This window comes from Chiroxiphia lanceolata, chromosome 3 (assembly GCF_009829145.1).
Source record: "Chiroxiphia lanceolata isolate bChiLan1 chromosome 3, bChiLan1.pri, whole genome shotgun sequence".
In the NCBI taxonomy this organism is placed as follows: Eukaryota; Metazoa; Chordata; class Aves; order Passeriformes; family Pipridae; genus Chiroxiphia; species Chiroxiphia lanceolata.
In genome coordinates, this window is record NC_045639.1 from 17,887,931 (window position 1) to 17,907,443 (window position 19,513).

At 43.0% G+C, this 19,513-nt stretch overlaps 1 protein-coding gene and 1 long non-coding RNA gene across 8 annotated transcripts in view; one reads left to right on the plus strand and one right to left on the minus strand.

Moving 5' to 3' along the window:
- The window catches only part of LOC116783986, a 32,794-nt gene extending 26,663 nt beyond the window's left edge, over window positions 1-6,131 (minus strand). For 4 of the 7 annotated variants that reach the window (XR_004355909.1, XR_004355910.1, XR_004355911.1 and 1 more), the window contains exons 1-4: window positions 4,946-5,898; window positions 4,564-4,719; window positions 2,717-2,887; window positions 920-1,176 (exon numbers count right to left, since the gene is read on the minus strand). This is a non-coding gene — a long non-coding RNA (uncharacterized LOC116783986). Of the gene's footprint in view, window positions 1-919; window positions 1,177-2,716; window positions 2,888-4,563; window positions 4,720-4,945; window positions 5,899-5,962 lie in introns of those variants that run through there. The other 3 variants (XR_004355912.1, XR_004355914.1, XR_004355913.1) reach the window with 3 other exon arrangements.
- Window positions 6,132-6,755: 624 nt separating this feature from the next.
- The window catches only part of WDR26 (WD repeat domain 26), a 32,243-nt gene continuing 19,485 nt past the window's right edge, over window positions 6,756-19,513 (plus strand). Inside the window, exons 1-6 of the mRNA XM_032682113.1 lie at window positions 6,756-7,212; window positions 8,768-8,867; window positions 8,986-9,042; window positions 15,624-15,760; window positions 16,358-16,455; window positions 17,283-17,439. Coding sequence (XP_032538004.1) covers window positions 6,851-7,212; window positions 8,768-8,867; window positions 8,986-9,042; window positions 15,624-15,760; window positions 16,358-16,455; window positions 17,283-17,439 — 911 coding nt within the window. The 5' untranslated portion in view covers window positions 6,756-6,850. The remainder of the gene's footprint in view (window positions 7,213-8,767; window positions 8,868-8,985; window positions 9,043-15,623; window positions 15,761-16,357; window positions 16,456-17,282; window positions 17,440-19,513) is intronic.

Below are 19,513 nucleotides of genomic sequence, written 5' to 3' on the forward strand. Positions count from 1 at the left end.
GGAATACGTGCCAGCTCCTGCTGCACACAGTGGTCAGAAGAAGACTCCATAAAGAGTGAACATTTATGTCTATCAAGATGTGGAGGAAAAAAAGAAAAGTCCAAGCATGCTGTTATTCTGTCCAGTGTAAGTCCTTTGAAGCACTGACATCGTGGCCTACTGCCTTTCCAAATCCTGCCTACACATAACTTCCTAATAGACCTAAAAATGACTGATATATCACAGTATAGACAGACAGATTTTACAAACTGATATCTAGGATAGTCGCAGACAGATAAAGCGTGCATGCAAAGCAAGTCTGACATGTCAGATTCACAGCATATGCAATATTGTCGTGCTGTATATACTCAGAGAAGTTGCACAGTAAGTGCCAGTCTGGTATCACACTTCTTGCACATGCATGTTTTATCTGCCCATACAGGGAAGTCTGAGTTCTCCCGGTGTATGGTGTCCTGCACATCCAGAAAGACACCTATGGCAACAGAAATATAGGCAAAACCATGCCAGGTATGCTCTTCTATGAGAAATTGCATTGTCCACATAATGACATGTATTAAACAGGACGTTCTGTACCACACGGGATTCTCAGCACTTTTGGACATTTATCTGTGACCACACCATGCTGTGATTGCCCAGGAGAGTGCAAAGGTCGACATTAGTGTATGTACATGAATTTGGTGGACAGAAGACACAGTGTGATTACCTAATATTTAATTAGGTTGCAACAATAGCACTACTGCCCTTATGCTTGCCATGTGAGCTCGTCTACAAGGCAACATGATGACACTACTGAAGCTTTGGGACGTAGTATCAGTAACCCCTGAGACATGACAATACTGTTCCCCCCATACCACAAGGATTCTTCTAGGAATTGTGTTTATAATCACACCAAAATTAAAGTTGCAGGTCACTGATTTACCTTCTGCTCCAAACAGGGCTATCTTCAAAGCTAAACTAGGTTGCTTAAAAACTTATCCAGCCTAGTTTTATCTGCATGGATGGAAAGTCCACAGCCATTCTGGGAAAGTGTTCCACTACTTGACCACTCTCACTTTGAACTTTTGTTTTCTTATACACAACTGAAATACCTCTGGGTGCAACTTCTCGCTTTTGTCTGTCGTCCTGTTGGTGCTCATCTCAGAGAGAAGCCTTGTGGCGTCTTCCCTATAATTCCCCCTGGGAAGATGAACACTGTAATTAGATCCTGGTGTAGCCAAACCCACTTCCTCACACAGGACGTGCTCCAGGCCCAACCACCTTAGCAGCCTCCACTGACCTGGCTGCTGCTGGAGGAGCCCAGGCTGGACAGTGGGTATCCAATGTGGCCTCACAGTGCTGCACAGAGGGTACATACCTGCTGGATATATCCATAATGCAGCCCTCTAGGTGTGATGGCCAGGTCCCTTTCTGCTGGGCTACTCCCAAGCCACTTGGTTCTCAGTCTGTAAGGTTCTACAAGGATAATCTGTCCCACATTCAGGACTTTGGACTTGGCTCTGTTGACCAACACAAGGTTCTCACTGGCCCACTCCTGCAGCTTGCCAAGGCTACTCTGAATGGCATCTGTGGCCTCCAGTACATCAACTGATCCCCCCAGCTTGCCATGGAGATGAGCTGAAAACTTGCTGAGGGTGCGTTCTGTCCCACCCACTGAGTGGTGAATATATCAAACAGGATTTGCTCCAGTATTGATCCCTAATTCCTCCCAACTGGGCATCAGTCAGACTTCAAACCAATGAGACACTACCCTTCAAGCCTGGTGGTACAGCCAGTTTTTCACACACATAGTCTGCCCACCTCATCCACATGTCCCCACTTATAAAGTTATTGAGGAAGCCTACCAAAGTTATTGAGGAAGCCTACCAAAAGCCTTAATAAAGACAAGCTTAAATGGTATACTCTGCTTTCCCCTTGATCACTAAGCCCAAAATCAGTGACACAGAGCCAGACACAATTGAACTTAAAGGTGTAACATTTTCCTTTTCTTCATTCATCTACAGTCTTCTAAACACCATGGCCTTTCAAATGACACAGGGGGTGAGCACACAGTAACATTGGCCAGCTCCCTCAACACTCATATGCAGGCCATCTGGTCCAGTGGACTTGTATATGCCCAGCTTGATAGAGTGGACTTTCTGTGAGTAGTCTCCTTCCCACCCTAAACCCTGAATAAGCCACAGAAGCTTGGGAGATGTAGAAAGCTCAAGCCCAGTAAAACCCAAGGTGGAGTCCTTCAGCCTTTTCCTTGACGTTTATGGGCAGTTCAATGACCCAATTCTGCAGCAGGCCCACATTTTCCCTTCTCTTCCTTTTGCTGCTGATTCACCTGTTGCAATTCCAGCCAACTTTTGGCTTTTCATATTCTACTCCTCTACTTAAGTATTGACCATCCTCTGCATGAAGTGATGGAATCTCAGACCAGTATAATTTGCTTATTATCTGTTGAATGCTTTCTAGAAATTCTGTTTAAGGAAGGTGGTTGTCTTTCATCCATATCTCATCTTTTGGAAGTTGCAAGCATATCCAGGTGCTTGTTCAAACATTTATTTAGCTGGTACTGTGGAAAATGCCATTGTTCTAAATTATTCTTTCTTCCTTTGTTCTTTGTTGTTAGTTGGTTTGTTTCCAGTAACCTCAAATTTGGTGCAGAAGCACAGGAAAAGGAAAAATATACACACATCCACACCTGATAGGAGGGAATCAAATGATTAATTACCTTCATCATGCAGCTTTGACTGCTAAACCATCTCTCCAGGAGTTTCTCTAATATTTTGTAATATTTCAGCTCTGCTGAAGCAACCTCACGTGGTTATTATCAAATAACCCAAGCCCTTAATGAGAGTTCCTTCTTATTATTCAGAATCTGGACTTTCTGACCCATCCTCCTCTAAGGCAAAATGGAGAGGAAAAAAAAAAAAGAGAGAGAGAAATTAGCCAAAGTTTTATTAGTTATAGTCAGGCCATAAATGATAAATTGAAGGGTTTTCTTCTTTTTTAACATTCCAAACCTGGAAAATGGAAGTGTTTCTTGCTGTTCAAGCATTTGTATTTAGTCTAGAATGTTCCAAGACACTTTTCTTACACTTAAAGATATCACTTGTTCAACATATTCTACATTGGTCACTTCACTGGTTGGTTTTGATAGGGAGTGATGGATCTCTTCAGTTTTCTAAACTGCCAAAATAATTAAGAAGTGTTTCTGCAACACTTTTCAATTAAAGATGTGGCTGTCTATAATAGGAAGTTGTCTGAATTACAATAATGTCAGAATTGTATACGTTCTGAATAGTTATGTATTATGCCTCTACTTCAGTAACTTGGCTGATATTACAACTGTATGTAAGTTTGCCAAAATTTGTCTTTAAAATTCCTCTTCTGAGTGTTTTTAAGTGTGTCACCTATTACAGCTGAATTGTTGCATTTATTCTCTACTTTTGGGAAACTTTGAAGATGCCTGAATATGATGAATGCATACTTATGTTATTATAATAGAGTCATCTGTCAGAAGTGTATTTACCAGTTCATTTGTCTAATTGCTCAAAAAGCTGCACACTTATTTGGATTATTAAATCTGCCTTCTCTCATACCAGTGTGGAATAGAATCAGGATCCAAATCAGGGCTTAGCTGATGGAAGACTGATTATGGTGCCATTACCCCTTTCCTGAGTCTCTCTTTCCTTACTGCAGCACAGGGAGGAAAGTCTGCTACCCACAGACCTATCTCTCAAGATCCAATCCTGGTGACTAGGAAAAGCCTAGGAGAAGGAAAAGCTCTTCCCTATGACTAGGAAAGCCACAGGTGACAAAGGAGGACAGTAGCAGAAACTGCTCCAGGAACTTTACACACACATGGGCTAAGATCTGGCTGAGGCATGTTCTTCACACGTGGGATTCTGAATCATTCCCCTTCTACACCCTTCTGTCACCTGGGATCCCAAGAAACTTTCAGATGTCTCATCCCAGCTCCCCCTGGCACAGGAGCCAGGGTCTGTACCGTCCCAACAATACTGAGTTTCTTCCTCCAGCTCTTTGCATTTGTGCTGGGATATCTCCTCCCAGAAGGAAGGAGAATATGTGTGTGAGGGGTGTGGGGGGGAGAACTTTCAATAAAATTAATATGTACCTCTTAAAGGTTATCTTTTAGGTTCTTTTCAGCCCCGAACACTACTCTTACTCCTTGAGAGTATTTAATTGAAATGCGAGAGGGAAACTGCGACCCTGTGAGACCCTTTTCTACCACAGCTGGGTAAACAGAGCCACTTGCTCATATGACATTGCCCAGCTACAGGAAAGGGATTCTGCATTTCTTATATCACAGACATACTCTACACAGATTCATCAAGACAGACACTAGTGTGTGGGAGCAGCAGGGCACATGCAGGTAGCAAAAGCAGTGACTGACTAGGGAAGGCCAGGCTCTGCAGGCAGTGTGAGAGCAGTGTGGCAGGGCCAGCAGCTGGAGGGACAGTGGCACCAACTGGTACAGCAGGAAGGGGTTTCTACCTCCCCATTCTGCCCTGAACACTGTGGCACAGGGCAGGAAAGGATGATGAGCAACTTTACCTTCCTGAAACCTAGTCTTGATCTTCAGAGTTCACTTTCAGGTGCCTTCACAGGGTCTGTGCTGCTCTCTGTAGTGTTCCTGTCATCTTTAGCCAAACTTTTGAATTACAGATTCAGTGATGACATCTGGGAGGACCAATGAAGAACTCAGGAATGCTGAAAAGATAAAGCAGTGGAGATGAGAGGATAAACAGCAGTGGTGAAGTGGCTAAAACACAAGCATTGTTTTCTCCAACAACAGTGGGTGAACTAAAGAACACAAAATCAACATTTTCCTCTCCAGAAGACCCCTACAGCCACACCTGGGCAGAGGTCAACAACAAAGCTCTTTGCAACCTCTCCCTCCAGTGTAAGAGTGCTTTGGCTGTTATCAGCCAAATACCTTCTAAGGCCTCTAAAGAGGGCCAAGGTACCTACTTCAACTGGCCAGGCCTCCACATGGTCTCATCTTCTCCTCTGGTTTCAATTCTTTCATGGATTTTGTCCCTTCACAGACTTCTCCACTGGTCTTGGGCCTGTGGTCTCCCTCAGTTAGAGTTCTTCAAAGTTCCACTCAAAAGAAAGAGCTATTGTCCAAACTTTCTAGTTTAACCTAAGTTGGTGCTCCTAAAACCTCAGCTTCTAAAGGGGAAGATGATTAGATGCTAATCTCAGTTTTCATTGAGAAAAAAAAAGTGTTGTTATTTCCCTTTGGGTTTTGGAGAAAAGCTTGAGCATACCAAAGATAAAAATTACAGGCTCCAAATCAAGTAACATACAATGTATTATTTCAAGATGCTATTTTTAAAGACGAAGACTTCACTCGTCTCATGACTTTTGACCAGAGACTTGGCTCAGGTTTTGAGTTTGCCTTCCATCACACAGGAAGGACAGCAGGGAGACCTCAGAGCAGAGTCAAGGACCCCAAATTCCCAGTGTCTTCCAACAGCCTGTCCTGACAAATGTGCCCCAACTCTCAACATTCCCGAAAGATCTACAGTAAAACTGCCATTTCCCCCCTCTTTCCATGCCCGTGCACACAATGACTGGGACAGACAAGACCAGCAGCAGCTCTGAAATCCTCCAGTAACCAACCTGGGCAACACCAGGATGTGACTTCATTGAGCATTTCCCTTTCTTTTAAAAAATGCAAACACAGAATCATGAGATGGAAGGGACCCTAAAAATCATCTAGTCCCAACCCTCTCTGCCATGGGCTGGGGCACCTCTCACTTGATCAGGCTGCTCAAGGCCTTACCCAACCTGTCTTTGAACACTTCCAGGGCTGGGACATCCACAACCTCCCTGGGCAACCTGTGCCAGTGTCTCACCACCCTCACCCTTAGGAACACTTAACCTAAATGTCCCCTCTTTCAATTTGCACCCATTTCTCCTCGTCCAAATTGCACCAGGAAATCACCCGCTGCCAGAAAGTGCCCGGTCACCTGCCCCGGCTGTGACAGGGACGGCCGGTCCCACCGGGACACGTCGGGGCGGTGGGCGCCCCCCGCGCCTCCTGCCCGCCCACCTTCGCACCTCTCCCGCCCCAGGGCCGCCGGGCGCGGGGACACGCCGGGCACACGCCCGGGACCCTCGGAACCCCCTCGGGCACGACGCCCACGGCCCCCACAGGCGCCGGGGAACCCCGGGCGGGCGGGCGGCCACCCGGGCGCTGCCGGCGGGGCGTCCCCGTGCCCCTCGGGAGCCGCCCCGCCACCGCCCCCCGGCAGCCGTGGGGCCGTGCCCACCGCGGCCCCGGGCGGCGGAAGTGTGTGTAGGGGGCAGTGCAGGAATTTCCTGTGACGTCCCGGCCCGGACTCCATTAGGTGCAGCTGGGCTGAGAGGAGACAAACCCGGCGGGCAGCGAGCGGAGCGGGCCGGGCGCCTGGGGCTGCCGGGCGGGGGCTCAGGGCAGCGGCGGCCGCCATCGCCAGAGGGAGCCCCGAGCGGGCGGCGGCGCTGCCTCCGGGACCCCCGGCGGGCGCAGGGCCCCGCTCCGCCTCCCCTCGCCCCCGCCGCCTCCCCCTCCTCGCCCCCCCGGCTTCCCACCACGGCCGCTCTCGGCGAGGAAACTCTGGCCTCCGCTTCCTCCTCCTCCGACTCGGACACCGGCGGAGCCTCCCCGCCCCCGCGGAAGAAAGCCCGGGCCTCCCCGGCGGCGGCGGTGGAGGGAGCAGGAGAGCCCGGGGCGTCCGCGGGCAGAGCAGGCCTCACCTCGTCCCAGTCCCCCTCGCTGCCCGCCGGGCTCGCCCCCACCGCCGCCCCGCTCAGAGGCAGCAGCAGCAGCGGCGGCATCGCCAGCAGCGCCATGCAGGCCAACGGGGCGGGAGGGGGCCAGCAGCAGCAGCAGCCGCCGCCGCAGGGCCCGGAGCTGGGCTGCCTGGGCGCCCAGAACGGCGAGGCCTCGGCGGGCACGGCCGCCGGCGACCAGCTGGCCCACGCCAACGGGCTGCTGCCCTCGGCCAACAGCGGCGGCCCCGGCGGCGGCAGCCCCGGCGGGCTCGGCGTCAACAACGGGGTGCCCGCCGCCGGGGGGCCCGGCCCGGCCGCCGCCGAGCTGGGGGGGAGCGGCGGCGGCGGCAGCGCCCTGAAGAAGAAGAAGCGGCTCTCGCAGTCCGACGAGGACGTGATCCGGCTGATCGGGCAGCACCTGCACGGGCTGGGGCTCAAGTAAGTGGCCGCGGTGGGCGAGGGACAGCGCGGCCGGAGCGGCGGGGGGAAGGCTCCTTCTGTCCTTCCTTCCTTCCTTGGCCGGGGCGCCCCGACCGACCGAAGGGTCCCCCCGGGGCCGGGAGAGTCCCGCACACACGCCCCCCGTCCCCCCCCGTGTTCGCGGGGAGGGTCCGGCGCGGGGTCCCCGCGAAGGATGGGCTGCCCAGAGCCGGGAGCAGAGGCGAAGGGAAGGGAAGGAAAAGGGACCTCCGGAGCGGGGATTGGTGGCCAGAGCTGCCCTGTCGCAGCTTGGTAGTCCCCAAAGAGGGGAGAGCAGTGCCCGGGTTTGAGGCAGAGCCGTGGGGCAGGCCCGCTCCTGGAAAAAATGGAGCCGGAGATGTGTTTTCCAAGCCTGGGCCGGTGTCTTTGCGAAGGGGCAGGACGGGAGCTTTCCCCGCCAGGAATGGCAATATGGAAGTCGAGTTGCACACCGATAAGGGTAGATCAATACAAATGTGTCAGTGGGGGAGAAGTTATCTGGTAAACATAATGGAGCCCGCAGCTGGGCGTGGGGGGGCGGCTTTTCGCAGATGAGCTCCAAGATTTGGCTTGTCAGCTCGCAGGAAGCGAGCACAAAGTAAACTGCCACTTAAAGAGGCTGTTTGGTCTCTCAAAACCTTTGGCCCTGTAAATGGTGAAGGCCTCTGTAGATTTGTGCTGGACACGTGTTCTTGGTAATAATCTCACTTGTAAACAACAAACGAATATGTTGGCCCTTTCTTAAAATCAGAATAGGGAAAATAATTTCCCAGTGGAGTAAGGGAAGTCTTAAGTATTTAATCACAACACTCACTTTGTGAGTAAAACTAAAGCTAGCATATCATAATTTTGGAAGGAGGCTAGAAAAGTCCTGTAAAGTGTTTATGTAGCTACCACAAAAGAAGTCTTCAAAACACTGTGGAATGGGTCTGCTATAAAGAACTTATCACGTAAAATAAATTGCCTCTGACACAAGAGGCAAGTTTACAGCAGCAGACAACTCGTGACTATTCATAGACGACACCACAGTAAATAAGCTATTTTTAGTATAAAAGGGGGAGGGCTGCAGGTTCATGAGTTTGTTTATTTTTTTTTAAGGAGCCAGTCTTTTAAGATGTAGGGAAGAAGAAAAAATCAGGCCTGTGACAGATGTCGTAGCTCTCTGTGTTCTTTTATGGGGGGAGGCAGGGAGGGGGCCAGGGATAGCAGCCAATAGCTAACAGCTTTCTAGTCTGTATCTTCCTTCATGAAGTTTATCTTCTGTGCAGGGATGGCTGTGGTGGCTGGTAAGTCACAGACTTCATGGTACTTCAGCGAAGCTTTCAAGCTCATTGACAACTTGCTTTAGGTAGAGGTAGCTGTTTACCTGTCTCAGACAACTGAGATCCTCTTTCTGAACAAGCATCTGAATCTGGTCATAGTATTCTTGTTTTCTTAAATTGACTTTAAAATATAGTAAACTGTTATCATAGCAGGCGGTGTATTTGTGAGGGTAAAACTGGTCGGGTTTTTTTACACTGTATCTCTCCTGCAGCCAGACTGTTGATCTCCTCATGCAAGAGTCAGGATGTCGTTTAGAACATCCTTCTGCTACCAAATTCCGCAATCATGTCATGGAAGGAGAATGGGATAAGGTAACGTAGGGCTTATAGGACTGTATTAACCACTGTTTAAATTTATAGTATCTGTGAGAGAATTCAAAATCCACCCTCCTTATATACTTTTCTTTTTTTCTTATGCCGATTTCTGCAGGCTGAGAACGACCTGAATGAACTTAAGGCCTTAGTGCATTCTCCGCATGCAATTGTGGTAAGAGGCACACTTGAACTCTTTCAGAGCTGTGTAGTTGAACTAATTGTAGTGGTGTAATCTCTCACTATGGAGTTGGTTGTCCATAGTTCTTGTTTTCTTTTTTTGTTTACTTTAAGCTACTTGCATGCTATCTCAAACGTCATACTAATCTGAACTTTTTTTTATTCTGTTTTAGAATGTGAGATAGGCAGCCCAAAACTATTGGGGCTAAGATCTAGTGTACTAAATGTTTAAACTCTGTTAAACATACCTAACTGATAAAATATAAATCCTGTCACGGTCCTAAAATAGGTCCGTTTCTGTAGAAACTGCCTATGTTGAATACTAATTTGAATACTTGAAATACTTCTCACAATCTCTGTGTTTATAGGGGTTAAGTTTTCTTGAGGGAAGAGAAGTTTAGAAATAAAATGCAGTAATACTAATGTGGAGTTGGCTTTGTAATAGCACATTACAAGAATATAGAGGCTGCTATAGACCATGAACAATACTGTTGCTTTTCCAGATGGCTTTTAAAGAGCAAATGCATTTGTATTGCTGTTTGGGATTTTATTTACAGCTTTTTCTCTTTGGCTGGCTTTTTTTTTTTCTTTTTTTAAAAAAGATAAATCTAGAAATAGAAGGTTGGTAGATCCTGTGACTTAACAATTACGATATGTGTTGTTATGGTCTCAGTTGCTTTGAGTGAAGTGTTTCTTGTTTTGATTTTTGTATCTCAAGATGAAAATCATTACTTGGCTCTTCAAACAGCTTGTTCTGTTGTGTTTAAACGTTTATTTTAATGAAATGAAGTTAGAACAGCTAAGGTCACTTAGGAAGAAAACAGTAGCAAGTCTTTTTGAAGTGTCTGTGACTGTAAACAATGAGGAATCAGCTGATGGCTGCTTAGTTCCACTTCTAGCTGATTCATTTGTTGTCAAGACAATTTCCTGTCTGGTGGGGGAGGGAGAGAAAGAGAGAACAGGAAGTGAAGTAGGAAAACAGATGTTTAACAAAACATCAGAAGGTACTTGACAGAAGTTTACCCTCTTTTCTATTAATTCGGTCAAAGCTTAGCACCTCCTAATTAGACCAGTACTTTCTCTCTTCTCAGACTTGAAGTAGTTTAGAATATTTTATGCAGCTTTCAATTGTTTGTGCGACTGAAGTGATGAAGCTGCTGTATGTGAATATGAATGGTCATTTGGAACAGATTTTCTCATGTTTCTGACATGTGAAGCTATGAAGTTTATCTGTAGTATTAGTGTTTTGCATGTCTGTGAGTTGAGATTTAACTGAGTATCAGCACTGTACTTTTTGGATAACTGAATTTGAGGAAAAAGGATATGTTTTCCTTCTGTTGTTTTGGAGGGCTCTGAAAGTGTGCTCTTCTTTAATGTTGATGTCTAACTGCTTCCAGAAAACTTGATGCAATAAAAATACTTGGTTTAAACTGAACTTTACCTGAACTAAATATTAACTGTTGGGGTTTTTTTTTAAAGTTGTTCTCCTTTATATAAACTTCATATAATTTAAAACAGATAACAGTGTTAAATATCTTACATGTGTGTGTGTTAGTAAGACAACATGACTTGCAAGGTTAAGTTGAACTCGTGGGCATTCCATTGTGTGCACTCTGCCTCCCTCCCTGTCCAGCTTTTTTGTGCATGGTTGAGGTTGGGGTAGGGATTAGTGTAATCAGCAGCTGGAAGACTGATGAAAGACCCTCAGGTTAAGGTAAGGAGGGATGCTTTGTGCTGTGTAGGTAATCCGGGTGCAGTCAAGTCAGACCTAATGAAGGTGATAAATGTGTTGATCAGGGAAAGTCCAAGCAAGATGCTGCTGCAGGTAACTCTAAAATAGAAAATTAGATTTTGTGCTTCCTGACTCCTGACTTGTGACTCACACTGTATGACTAGATGTTTCAAAATGTGTGCATACAAGAAGAATGGGTGCCTAAAAGTTTAGATGACACAGAGTATTTAACAAAGTAGGGTGTGTGTTTTGTGGTTTGGTTTTGGTTTGTGGTTTGGTTGGCTTTTTTTTCCCCTTATGGTTAATGTGACCTGGACAAAATGACCAGGATAAATAGCTGCTTTTGAAATGTCTGGTCAGTGAAGGGGATATGTGTGTATTTTAAAAATTCTACCCGTGTTCTATTTTATTATTTCTGCAAAGTGCTCTAAGTTCTACAGGTGAAAACACTAAACATGAAATGGCTGATCTCAATTTTTAAACCTTTGATGCAGTGTGTTGACATGGGGGATGTGTGGTAGCACACAGGATAGTTTTCTGTTTGTATTTGTGTCAACACAACTGTGTGTTATTTAGTATGTGATTAGTCATGTGTACTTTTCCAGTATATAAGATACAGATGTCTTGAGACAATCTGTAGGAAAACTTTAGTTGGATCAAGCATGATGTTTTTCCTTGAGTAATGCTTAGAAAATGTCAACTTCAAGCTAGCCTGAGGTTTTGCTTATTTTAGGGCTACTCAAGCATATTAGGGCATCTGTCTCGGGTAACTTACTGAACCTAGGAAGAAACCTGGAGATTATTCCTTTGCAGTCATCTAGAATATACTTTCAAATTGTCCTCTTTACTTGTTCTGGAGGTATACAGTCTGCAGGAGGCAATTTATATCAATATATATAAATATTGAGCAAAGTGCTCCACCTACCTGTATGGTGTCCCTCTTGCTACAAGCATTAAGGGCAGTTCCCTGTTGGAATTAATTACTCTTCATGTGGCAGGACTTGGTATGGTTGAAGCCTCATTAAATTCCTTTCTATATTCTGTAGATCAGAATATTTTCTGCCCTTTACGTATCAAATCTTACATATAAGTTTTGGGCTGGCTTTAAGTGCTTTCATCAGTGTTTTAGAAGACTATTAAATGTAATAGACTACAGGATAATGAAAATTGAAGTCTTAGTTCTGCAGGCTGTAAGTAGATAGCTACTATGTTTGTTTTGAAACATCAGCTAATCATTTCAGCATTTCTTTTAGTTACCTGTTTAACTTCAAAGAACAGTTGTTTCAGCAACGTTTACTTACTTACTTTGGACTCTTAGTACGGTAATAAAACTGTGGTGGAGCTTGTTAAAATATGCAGGTCAGAAATGGCACCAAAATCTAATCCTAAATTTAGGCTGTCACGCATTTTGATCATTAAACTTCTGAAGACTCGCTACTGTAACCAGTGATCAAAATGGCCCGATTTCTTGACTGTGATAGTGTGTTTGTCCTGTTATCTTCCAGTTGTGTTTGCTGAGGTTTTCACCTTTGGTTACCTAGTGCTGGTGAATTGTGGTGCATGCCAGACTTCCTAGAATTTAAGATTCTGGGAGGGGTTTTCCTACTAACAGTTAGGAAAATGGAGTGCAGTACTACGTATTCCTATTAGTAATCAAAGGCTACATTTTGAAGAAAGCAAGATGCTAATAGTACATAGATTAAAACAAACAAACACCGCCTCCCCTGTAAATCTGTTAACTCTGTCTTAGTTTTGCCCCAGGGTAATCAGAGTTCAACCTACACTTAAATACTATCTTGTCAAAACAACAGAGTAATGCACTTTATCCTCATCCTCTCTTAGATTTGAAATGCAGGATGACGTAGTAATAACTGAGCAAAACCAGCCAGACTGCAGTGCTGAAACTGTTGTATGGACTCTTCCATGGATCCTTCAAGGTGAAGAGTCTTTTCTATAAGCTAAGCAATGGTGGTGTCTGAATAGTAAAGAGTAATGTAATGGTGTTGAATTTCCATTGCAAACACTGAGATGATAATGGTATGATTTTGATTATGATAATCTTGATTCCCCTTCTTTGTAAGGCAGCTAGAGAATATGGAGAAAGAATAAGCTGCTCTTGTGAATGCATTGCAGCAGATGAGTTTTATACTCGCTCTATTCCACTTAAATAGCGGAGTTTGTGCTTTTTACAGTTGCAAATATTATAAACAGTTCTCTTTTCTTCTAGAAGAGGTTGTTTGGGCTCTGGAAGAGGTGATTTACTCAAAATGGTCTCGGATATTTTGAGAAGGTGGTGTTGGGAAGAAATTAGCAATACTATTAGTAGGACATAAAGTAGTTGAGAGAAAATGAGGATAAAAATGAGATGTTCGGTGAACTCTCTTTGTCAGTAAAGTCACTAGTTGCACAGAAATAAGAAGTAGGAGGCAGTGAGTGTCCTGATTTAAAAAATGACTGGAAATTTGGTGTCACTGGAGTGTGACTTCTGCCTTAAGGAAATTCATGCCATTGTTTGAGTATGCTATAGGGCAAGTTTCGGAGCAGTTATCAAAATAGCTTAGCAGACCAATTTAACTTCCCTATCTACACTTTATTCCCTACCTTTTACTATAAATAAATTACAATTTCAAACTGCTTATCTTTTATTCTAATTTACCATTATGGTAACAATAGATTCCTGCATGAAGTGTGTAGCACTGTGTTGTTCTGGAGGCCTTTATATTCCTGATATGCCGAAGTCACATGCGGCACTGACTTTTTTTTTTTTTTTTAAACTATACTTTCTAACCCAAAACTGAAATGACACTTCTTTGGATAACTTGACTACGGTATTCTGTGTGGTAGTATTCCATGGAGTTGTTGGGACTGGTATTATAAAACCTGTGTTTTGGTGTTTTCTGTTCTTTATACTTTTTCCTCTCACAAAGTGAAATTAATGTGCCAAGTCCTAAAAGCAGAGAGGGAGAAAGAATAATTAGATGCAGATAAGGTAGGCTATCACATTTAATGGCAATATTATATAAATTTAATAACTATTATATGCAGTGAATGGAGAAGGAAGAGGTGGAGGGATTATAGTTTTTATTACAAACTGGAAATGTCAGGCTGTTTTTTATCTGGTGTTGATCATCAGCGTGAGGTGACCAAGAGGAGTGAAATACAGTATGAGACTGCTACCTGAGCATCTCCAGGCATCCTAGTGAGCATGTGCACAACTGGTAGAGGAAACTCTTATCCCTCCTGCTGCTGGTAGATAAGCAAACAGCGTGAGGTCTGCTGGCCTACTGCATGGAGCCAACCACTGAGGTTGTAAATAATTGGGATATTTTTCTTTTGGTTTTTCACGTGTCAGAACATCAAAAAGTGTTGTCTCACCTGGAAAAACTGTGCAGTGATGGTCTAACAATTCCAAATTCAAATGAACTACAGAGCTGAATAGGGAGCGTAATATGGGTTTGCCTGTCACGTGCAGGACAGCAGAGCACCACAGACATGTTTGAACATAAATCATCTTTACTGTGACATGTTTTATTCTTCACAAAGCTGTGTGGTAAGTTAATAGCACTGTATGTTGAAACTTCCTACTTCTGAAGAGCTGTGGAAACAAAAATGCTTTACGTTTTCATTTTGGATTTTACATCTAGTAAGCCTTAAACTTTCATGTGAGCTTTAACAGGACAGGAACATCTTAAACTTCCCAATTATCCCTCTGCTTAAGGAGGCAGGCAGTGTGTTTGAAACGAAGTAAACATTGACCAAATATGAGCATGAAAATAGTGAGGTGCCTGAGGTCTGATGAAAGCAAAGGAAACTGGTGATTGAACTGGTGGTGTGTTCATTAGAAAAGTGAATGTAATTTACTACACATAATCTCCAAGCTGTTTGTCACCAATATGTCTAAGCACATACATTTACCTCTTTAATGTGGTGAGTTTTGTGGACCAGAAATGTCGTTTCTGTCTGATAATGGCTAGCAGTAAAGAACATGTGCAAACACAGGATAGTTGGTTTCATCTAGAAAAAAACAAACTCTGTTTCTACTAAATTACTATTACAAGCTTCTCGGACTTCTTTTTTTTCTTTTTAATATAGTAAATTAATACCTGATTTTCCTTTTTTTAATCCACAGATATTTGTTGTTAGAGTAGCATGTTTGATTCTTTTCTTAAAAAAAGAAAACAACCAAAAACTGTGCAAAGTGAAAGGAACACTGTGAAATAACAGTGATTAAATTCAGAGAGGTGAAGTGATTCCTAAATATAGGAAACTGTATATTTTTTTTTTTTCTGTAATCCTGAAAACACCACCCAAGGAAAACAACTTAAGGTAGAACTGCAAAACAAAACCTCAGGCAGTGTCAATTTGTTATTGCTATATGTTATGCAGCTATGCAAACAATCCTTGTCTGCTCCTATGTAAGCAGTGTGAGAACTTGTTGAGTTGGCCTGTTGTGTTCTGTGCTGTCATACAGTCTTAAATATGTGAATAGCTGATTTTGAGCACTTTCTTGAGTGGATCTTACATTGGAGAGCCTATCTAATTTAAGGTTTGAAGAATGATGGCTAAAAAGAGCAAGTAAAAATGAGACAAGTTGTAGGGGGGATCTGAGGAATGAGATGAAAATATACTTAGAACCCCATCAGTCAGGGAGGAAATTCATGGGTAACTTAATTGCTGCAATGTTGTTGAAAACCCAGCAAAAGAAATTGAGTAATGAAACATTACATAGAGCTGTATTTCTGAAGGGCATAGTAGAATGGTTTCTACTGTTCTGTTTAGGCTCAAACGTTTTCTGAAACTTCAGTCAACCTTTTTCCCCTGACTGCTGCTTTCTGTCATGTCAGAGGATGAAGTTTTTGCTGCTGCAGCAGAAGTACCTGGAATACCTGGAGGATGGCAAGGTCCTGGAGGCACTTCAGGTTCTACGCTGTGAACTGACGCCTCTGAAATATAATACAGAACGCATTCATGTCCTCAGTGGGTAAGTGTTTGGACTTTGAGAGCCTTTGCACTGAAGTTTTCTAAGGAGTTCTGAGGCTTTTGATAGCTGATGTTGTGAAGGCTCAAGCTGTGTTAAAGCTATTATCCTGTTGATTAATAAGCTGTAGTGAGATGTGATAAAATGCTGAGTAAAGAATGCTATTCAGTAGACAGTGTTCTGTTTCAGATGCTTGAAAACAACCTGATGATTATTTACTTTTATACTACTAGAACCCAAATTAATACGTACATATGTGTGGTCATCCGATCTTGAGAATTGTTAGCCAGCTACCTTATAATTGAATTAAGTAGGTAAATATAATCTGGTTTGTTCTGAGATGAAAATAAGTTATTTCTACCTTCCCTAAAATCGCTTGTGTTTTGTTTTCCTTTTCTATGGCCAGTTTGTAGATGTTTGTTCTAAAGATGATGTGTTTTCCTCTGAAATAGTTTCCTGCCCTTTTTCCTATCGATCTCCAGCTTAAGTCACCTGTTTCCAGATCAATAAGAATGTTATAATCTATATCATGCTCAAAAGTGAAACGAATGATTCCAGAAAGACTTGGTCTGTTGGTGTGTGTGCGCTTTTTTTAAACAGGTACCTGATGTGTAGCCATGCAGATGACTTGCGTGCAAAAGCAGAGTGGGAAGGGAAAGGAACAGCTTCCAGATCTAAACTTTTGGACAAACTCCAGAGTAAGATGTTCTAGTGTTTAGTATTTCTTCTCACCTCTGTAAATCCCATATATCTTATATATCTCAGGGAATTGACTTTACCTGTGTTTGCTGGTTGTTTGCTTTTCTGGTATTTCTTGGTTAATGGGGATGCCTTTAGGTGCCTTTACCCTTTGGTCTTCTGTACCTAACCTTTTGCTGTCTCTGATAAACTATTTGCAATAGAAACTCTTATTTCTTACCTCTGCTGCATGCAGTGATGGTATAACTTGGTGATTAAATGTGTGGTTCAGGGAAGGGTGTGTGTGTGTGTGGGGGGGGATGTTACAAATGCTCGCTGTAGTGAGAGGTGAAAACTTAAGTGTGGCCTAAAACTACTAGTGATACTAGTATTGGTTGACAGTGGTCTCATACTTCACTATGAATTACAGTTTCTCCTCTCTCTTTCTTGTGGCTGTTGTAAATACTGTATATCAGAGTTGTAAACCCCATGGTATTCTTTGTTTTGATAGTGTTAATAGGTAATTCCTTATGCTGATACTGTTGGTTTGTAATTTTACTGATTTTTTTTTTAAATACTGAGTTAGCTTGTGTAAATGGTGCTTGTCAACCACAACAACATACTCTGTAACTACAAATACCTTGCATACAGCTCTGCTTTCCAGGAGTTCATGCTTCTAATTCCAGATGTATAGCTGTAAACTTGACAAGCTGCGTACTTTATTTACTAAGGTCTTTTCCAAAACCACTCAAATCAAAGTATGCTCTTACTTGTAACTTGCTTTTGATAAGTCTTTTTTTTTTTTTTTTTTTAATGTGTTTGTTTTTTCTTCATAACTCCTCTAAAGCCTACCTACCCCCATCAGTGATGCTTCCTCCAAGGCGTTTACAGAACCTGCTCCGTCAGGCTGTGGAACTACAACGGGACCGGTGCCTATATCATAATACGAAACTAGATAGTAATCTAGATTCTGTCTCGCTGCTAATAGATCACGTTTGTAGTAGGTAAGAAACCCTCGCGACTTTTAAGATGGGCAGCAGTATGTTTCCTTTGTCTTCTAAAGTAGTCTGATTTGTACCTACTGTTAGCAGGAACACGAAAACTGTTCTGAGCTGGTTTAACAGGATTTTACTGGGAAGAGACAGTTCTCATTAAAGGAGTGGTGGAGGTGGGGAGTAGGGAAGGTGTGTGTGAGACAGTTTGGTACCTGGATATGGAATAGTGGGGTCAGACTAAAGCTTTAAAAGTTTAATCAGATGAGTATGAATAGAAGATAGTACTAGGCTAATCCTTAGCCACTTGTTCCTTGTAATTTTGGACAGCCAGTCTATTTATGCATCAGCATACGATTGCTGTGTTTTTTTACTGGAGAATCACTATGTTATTTATCCAGACTCTGTCTTCAAGATTACTGGAATGCAGAAAGCCTATAGAAGCATACTTTTATAAACTCAGCTTTCAGCTGTAACTTTTAGTAGCGGACATAGGTGATTTTAGACACAAAGGCTAAAGCAGAGGAGAAATGTGCAATAGATGTGTCTGATTTACATAATATAAGGAACTGTTTTCTCAGAATTGTGAAGCAGTAAGAATTGAATGTCTCTTACACCTTTTTATTGGTTCTTTAGACTATGTAGATAATGGGTTTTTTTTAACAAAATGGATGCTGCTTCTGAACCTTCAAAATGCCACACTGTAGTAGACATGAAGCAGGAAGATATTTGTTTTTAACAAATGGCTGACCTGAGCAGTTTTTCTTCATCCAGCAAAATTCTGCTAAGGACCTAAAAACTCAGTGTAGCTTTTATGGAAAACTGCTGTGCATGCTGCAATAAGGGGATGAAGGCCAGAACACCTAGAAAATGAGGTTGTATAGGATACTCTTTTATGTTTGTTCATGTAACAGGCTAACATGTGGGCTTACAGGGAAATGGTTTTCATGTTAAGGTTGGCTCATCTGAGGAAGCTAGTAAGAACTGGTGAACTCAGCTGCTTTGACTTACATTCTTGTGTTTCTTGGAATCTCTTTTTAAAGATGCAGACTTCCATAGTACTTCACTGTAGGTTTTAAAATTATTATCTTTGGCACTTTGTGTATTCAAGTCACTTTTTTAGCTTGCAGTTTTGCTACACTGCATTGTTTCAGCAGTTGTGTGTGTATGTGTGTGCAGACATTTGACTGTTGCCCATTTTAAGAGCCATAGGAAATGATCATATACTGATATTGTGGCTTCAGAAGTGAGTATTAAAATCAGACTAACAAACAGCAATTTAATTTTAGTCCTTAAACAAGTCCATAAATAGTATTGGGTGTTCTGTAGTGGATTTGATGTGATTAATCAAACCCCAAAGAGCATTCAAGCAGACTGTGAAGAGTGTGGTTTACTGAACTCAGACTAAGTAGAACCGGATATAAAAGCTACTGCATGCAACAAATCTGGGCTTAAATTTTACCTATCTGAATCTATTTGCTGACATGAAAGTTTGGCCATAGTTTGAGATTTTGTTTGTGGTGTTTTTTGTTGGTTTTTTTTTTTTTTTTTTTTAAACCTGAAGTAGTACTTCCTAACTGGCATGTTTGGTATATATACATACCTAGATACTCACAATTACTGTAATTAAAAAAAAAAAACCAAACCCCAATAACAAAAACCCCAACAAAAAAAATAACCCCAAAAGTCCACTTAAAAATAAAGGCTTCCATTCTGTCCTCATCTCAACCTATTGTTACCTACCTGTTACAGGGTCTCAGTTCAGTGTGTGGTGTGCTGTACGTGCTACCATGCTTGGGCATATTGAGGTGAGTTAGACAGTGGAAGCCAAATTCTGATGAAGCTGACAGAAGTAACTGTAGTCTAATAGCTTAGACAATTTAAGTCCTGTACTTCTTAAATGATAGAATGTTGACAGCTTTCCCTTTTGTAGTTGGAACTAATCTGGTTTGGACTTATGCAGTATTTTGATTAAGCATGCTTGAATTGCACTAATAGGTAGAATGTTTAACTAAAACTTACTTTGTAAGAGTGGGAGATGAATGTGAGAAACTGCTGGGAGTGAAGGTGAAGGATTTCATCTTAT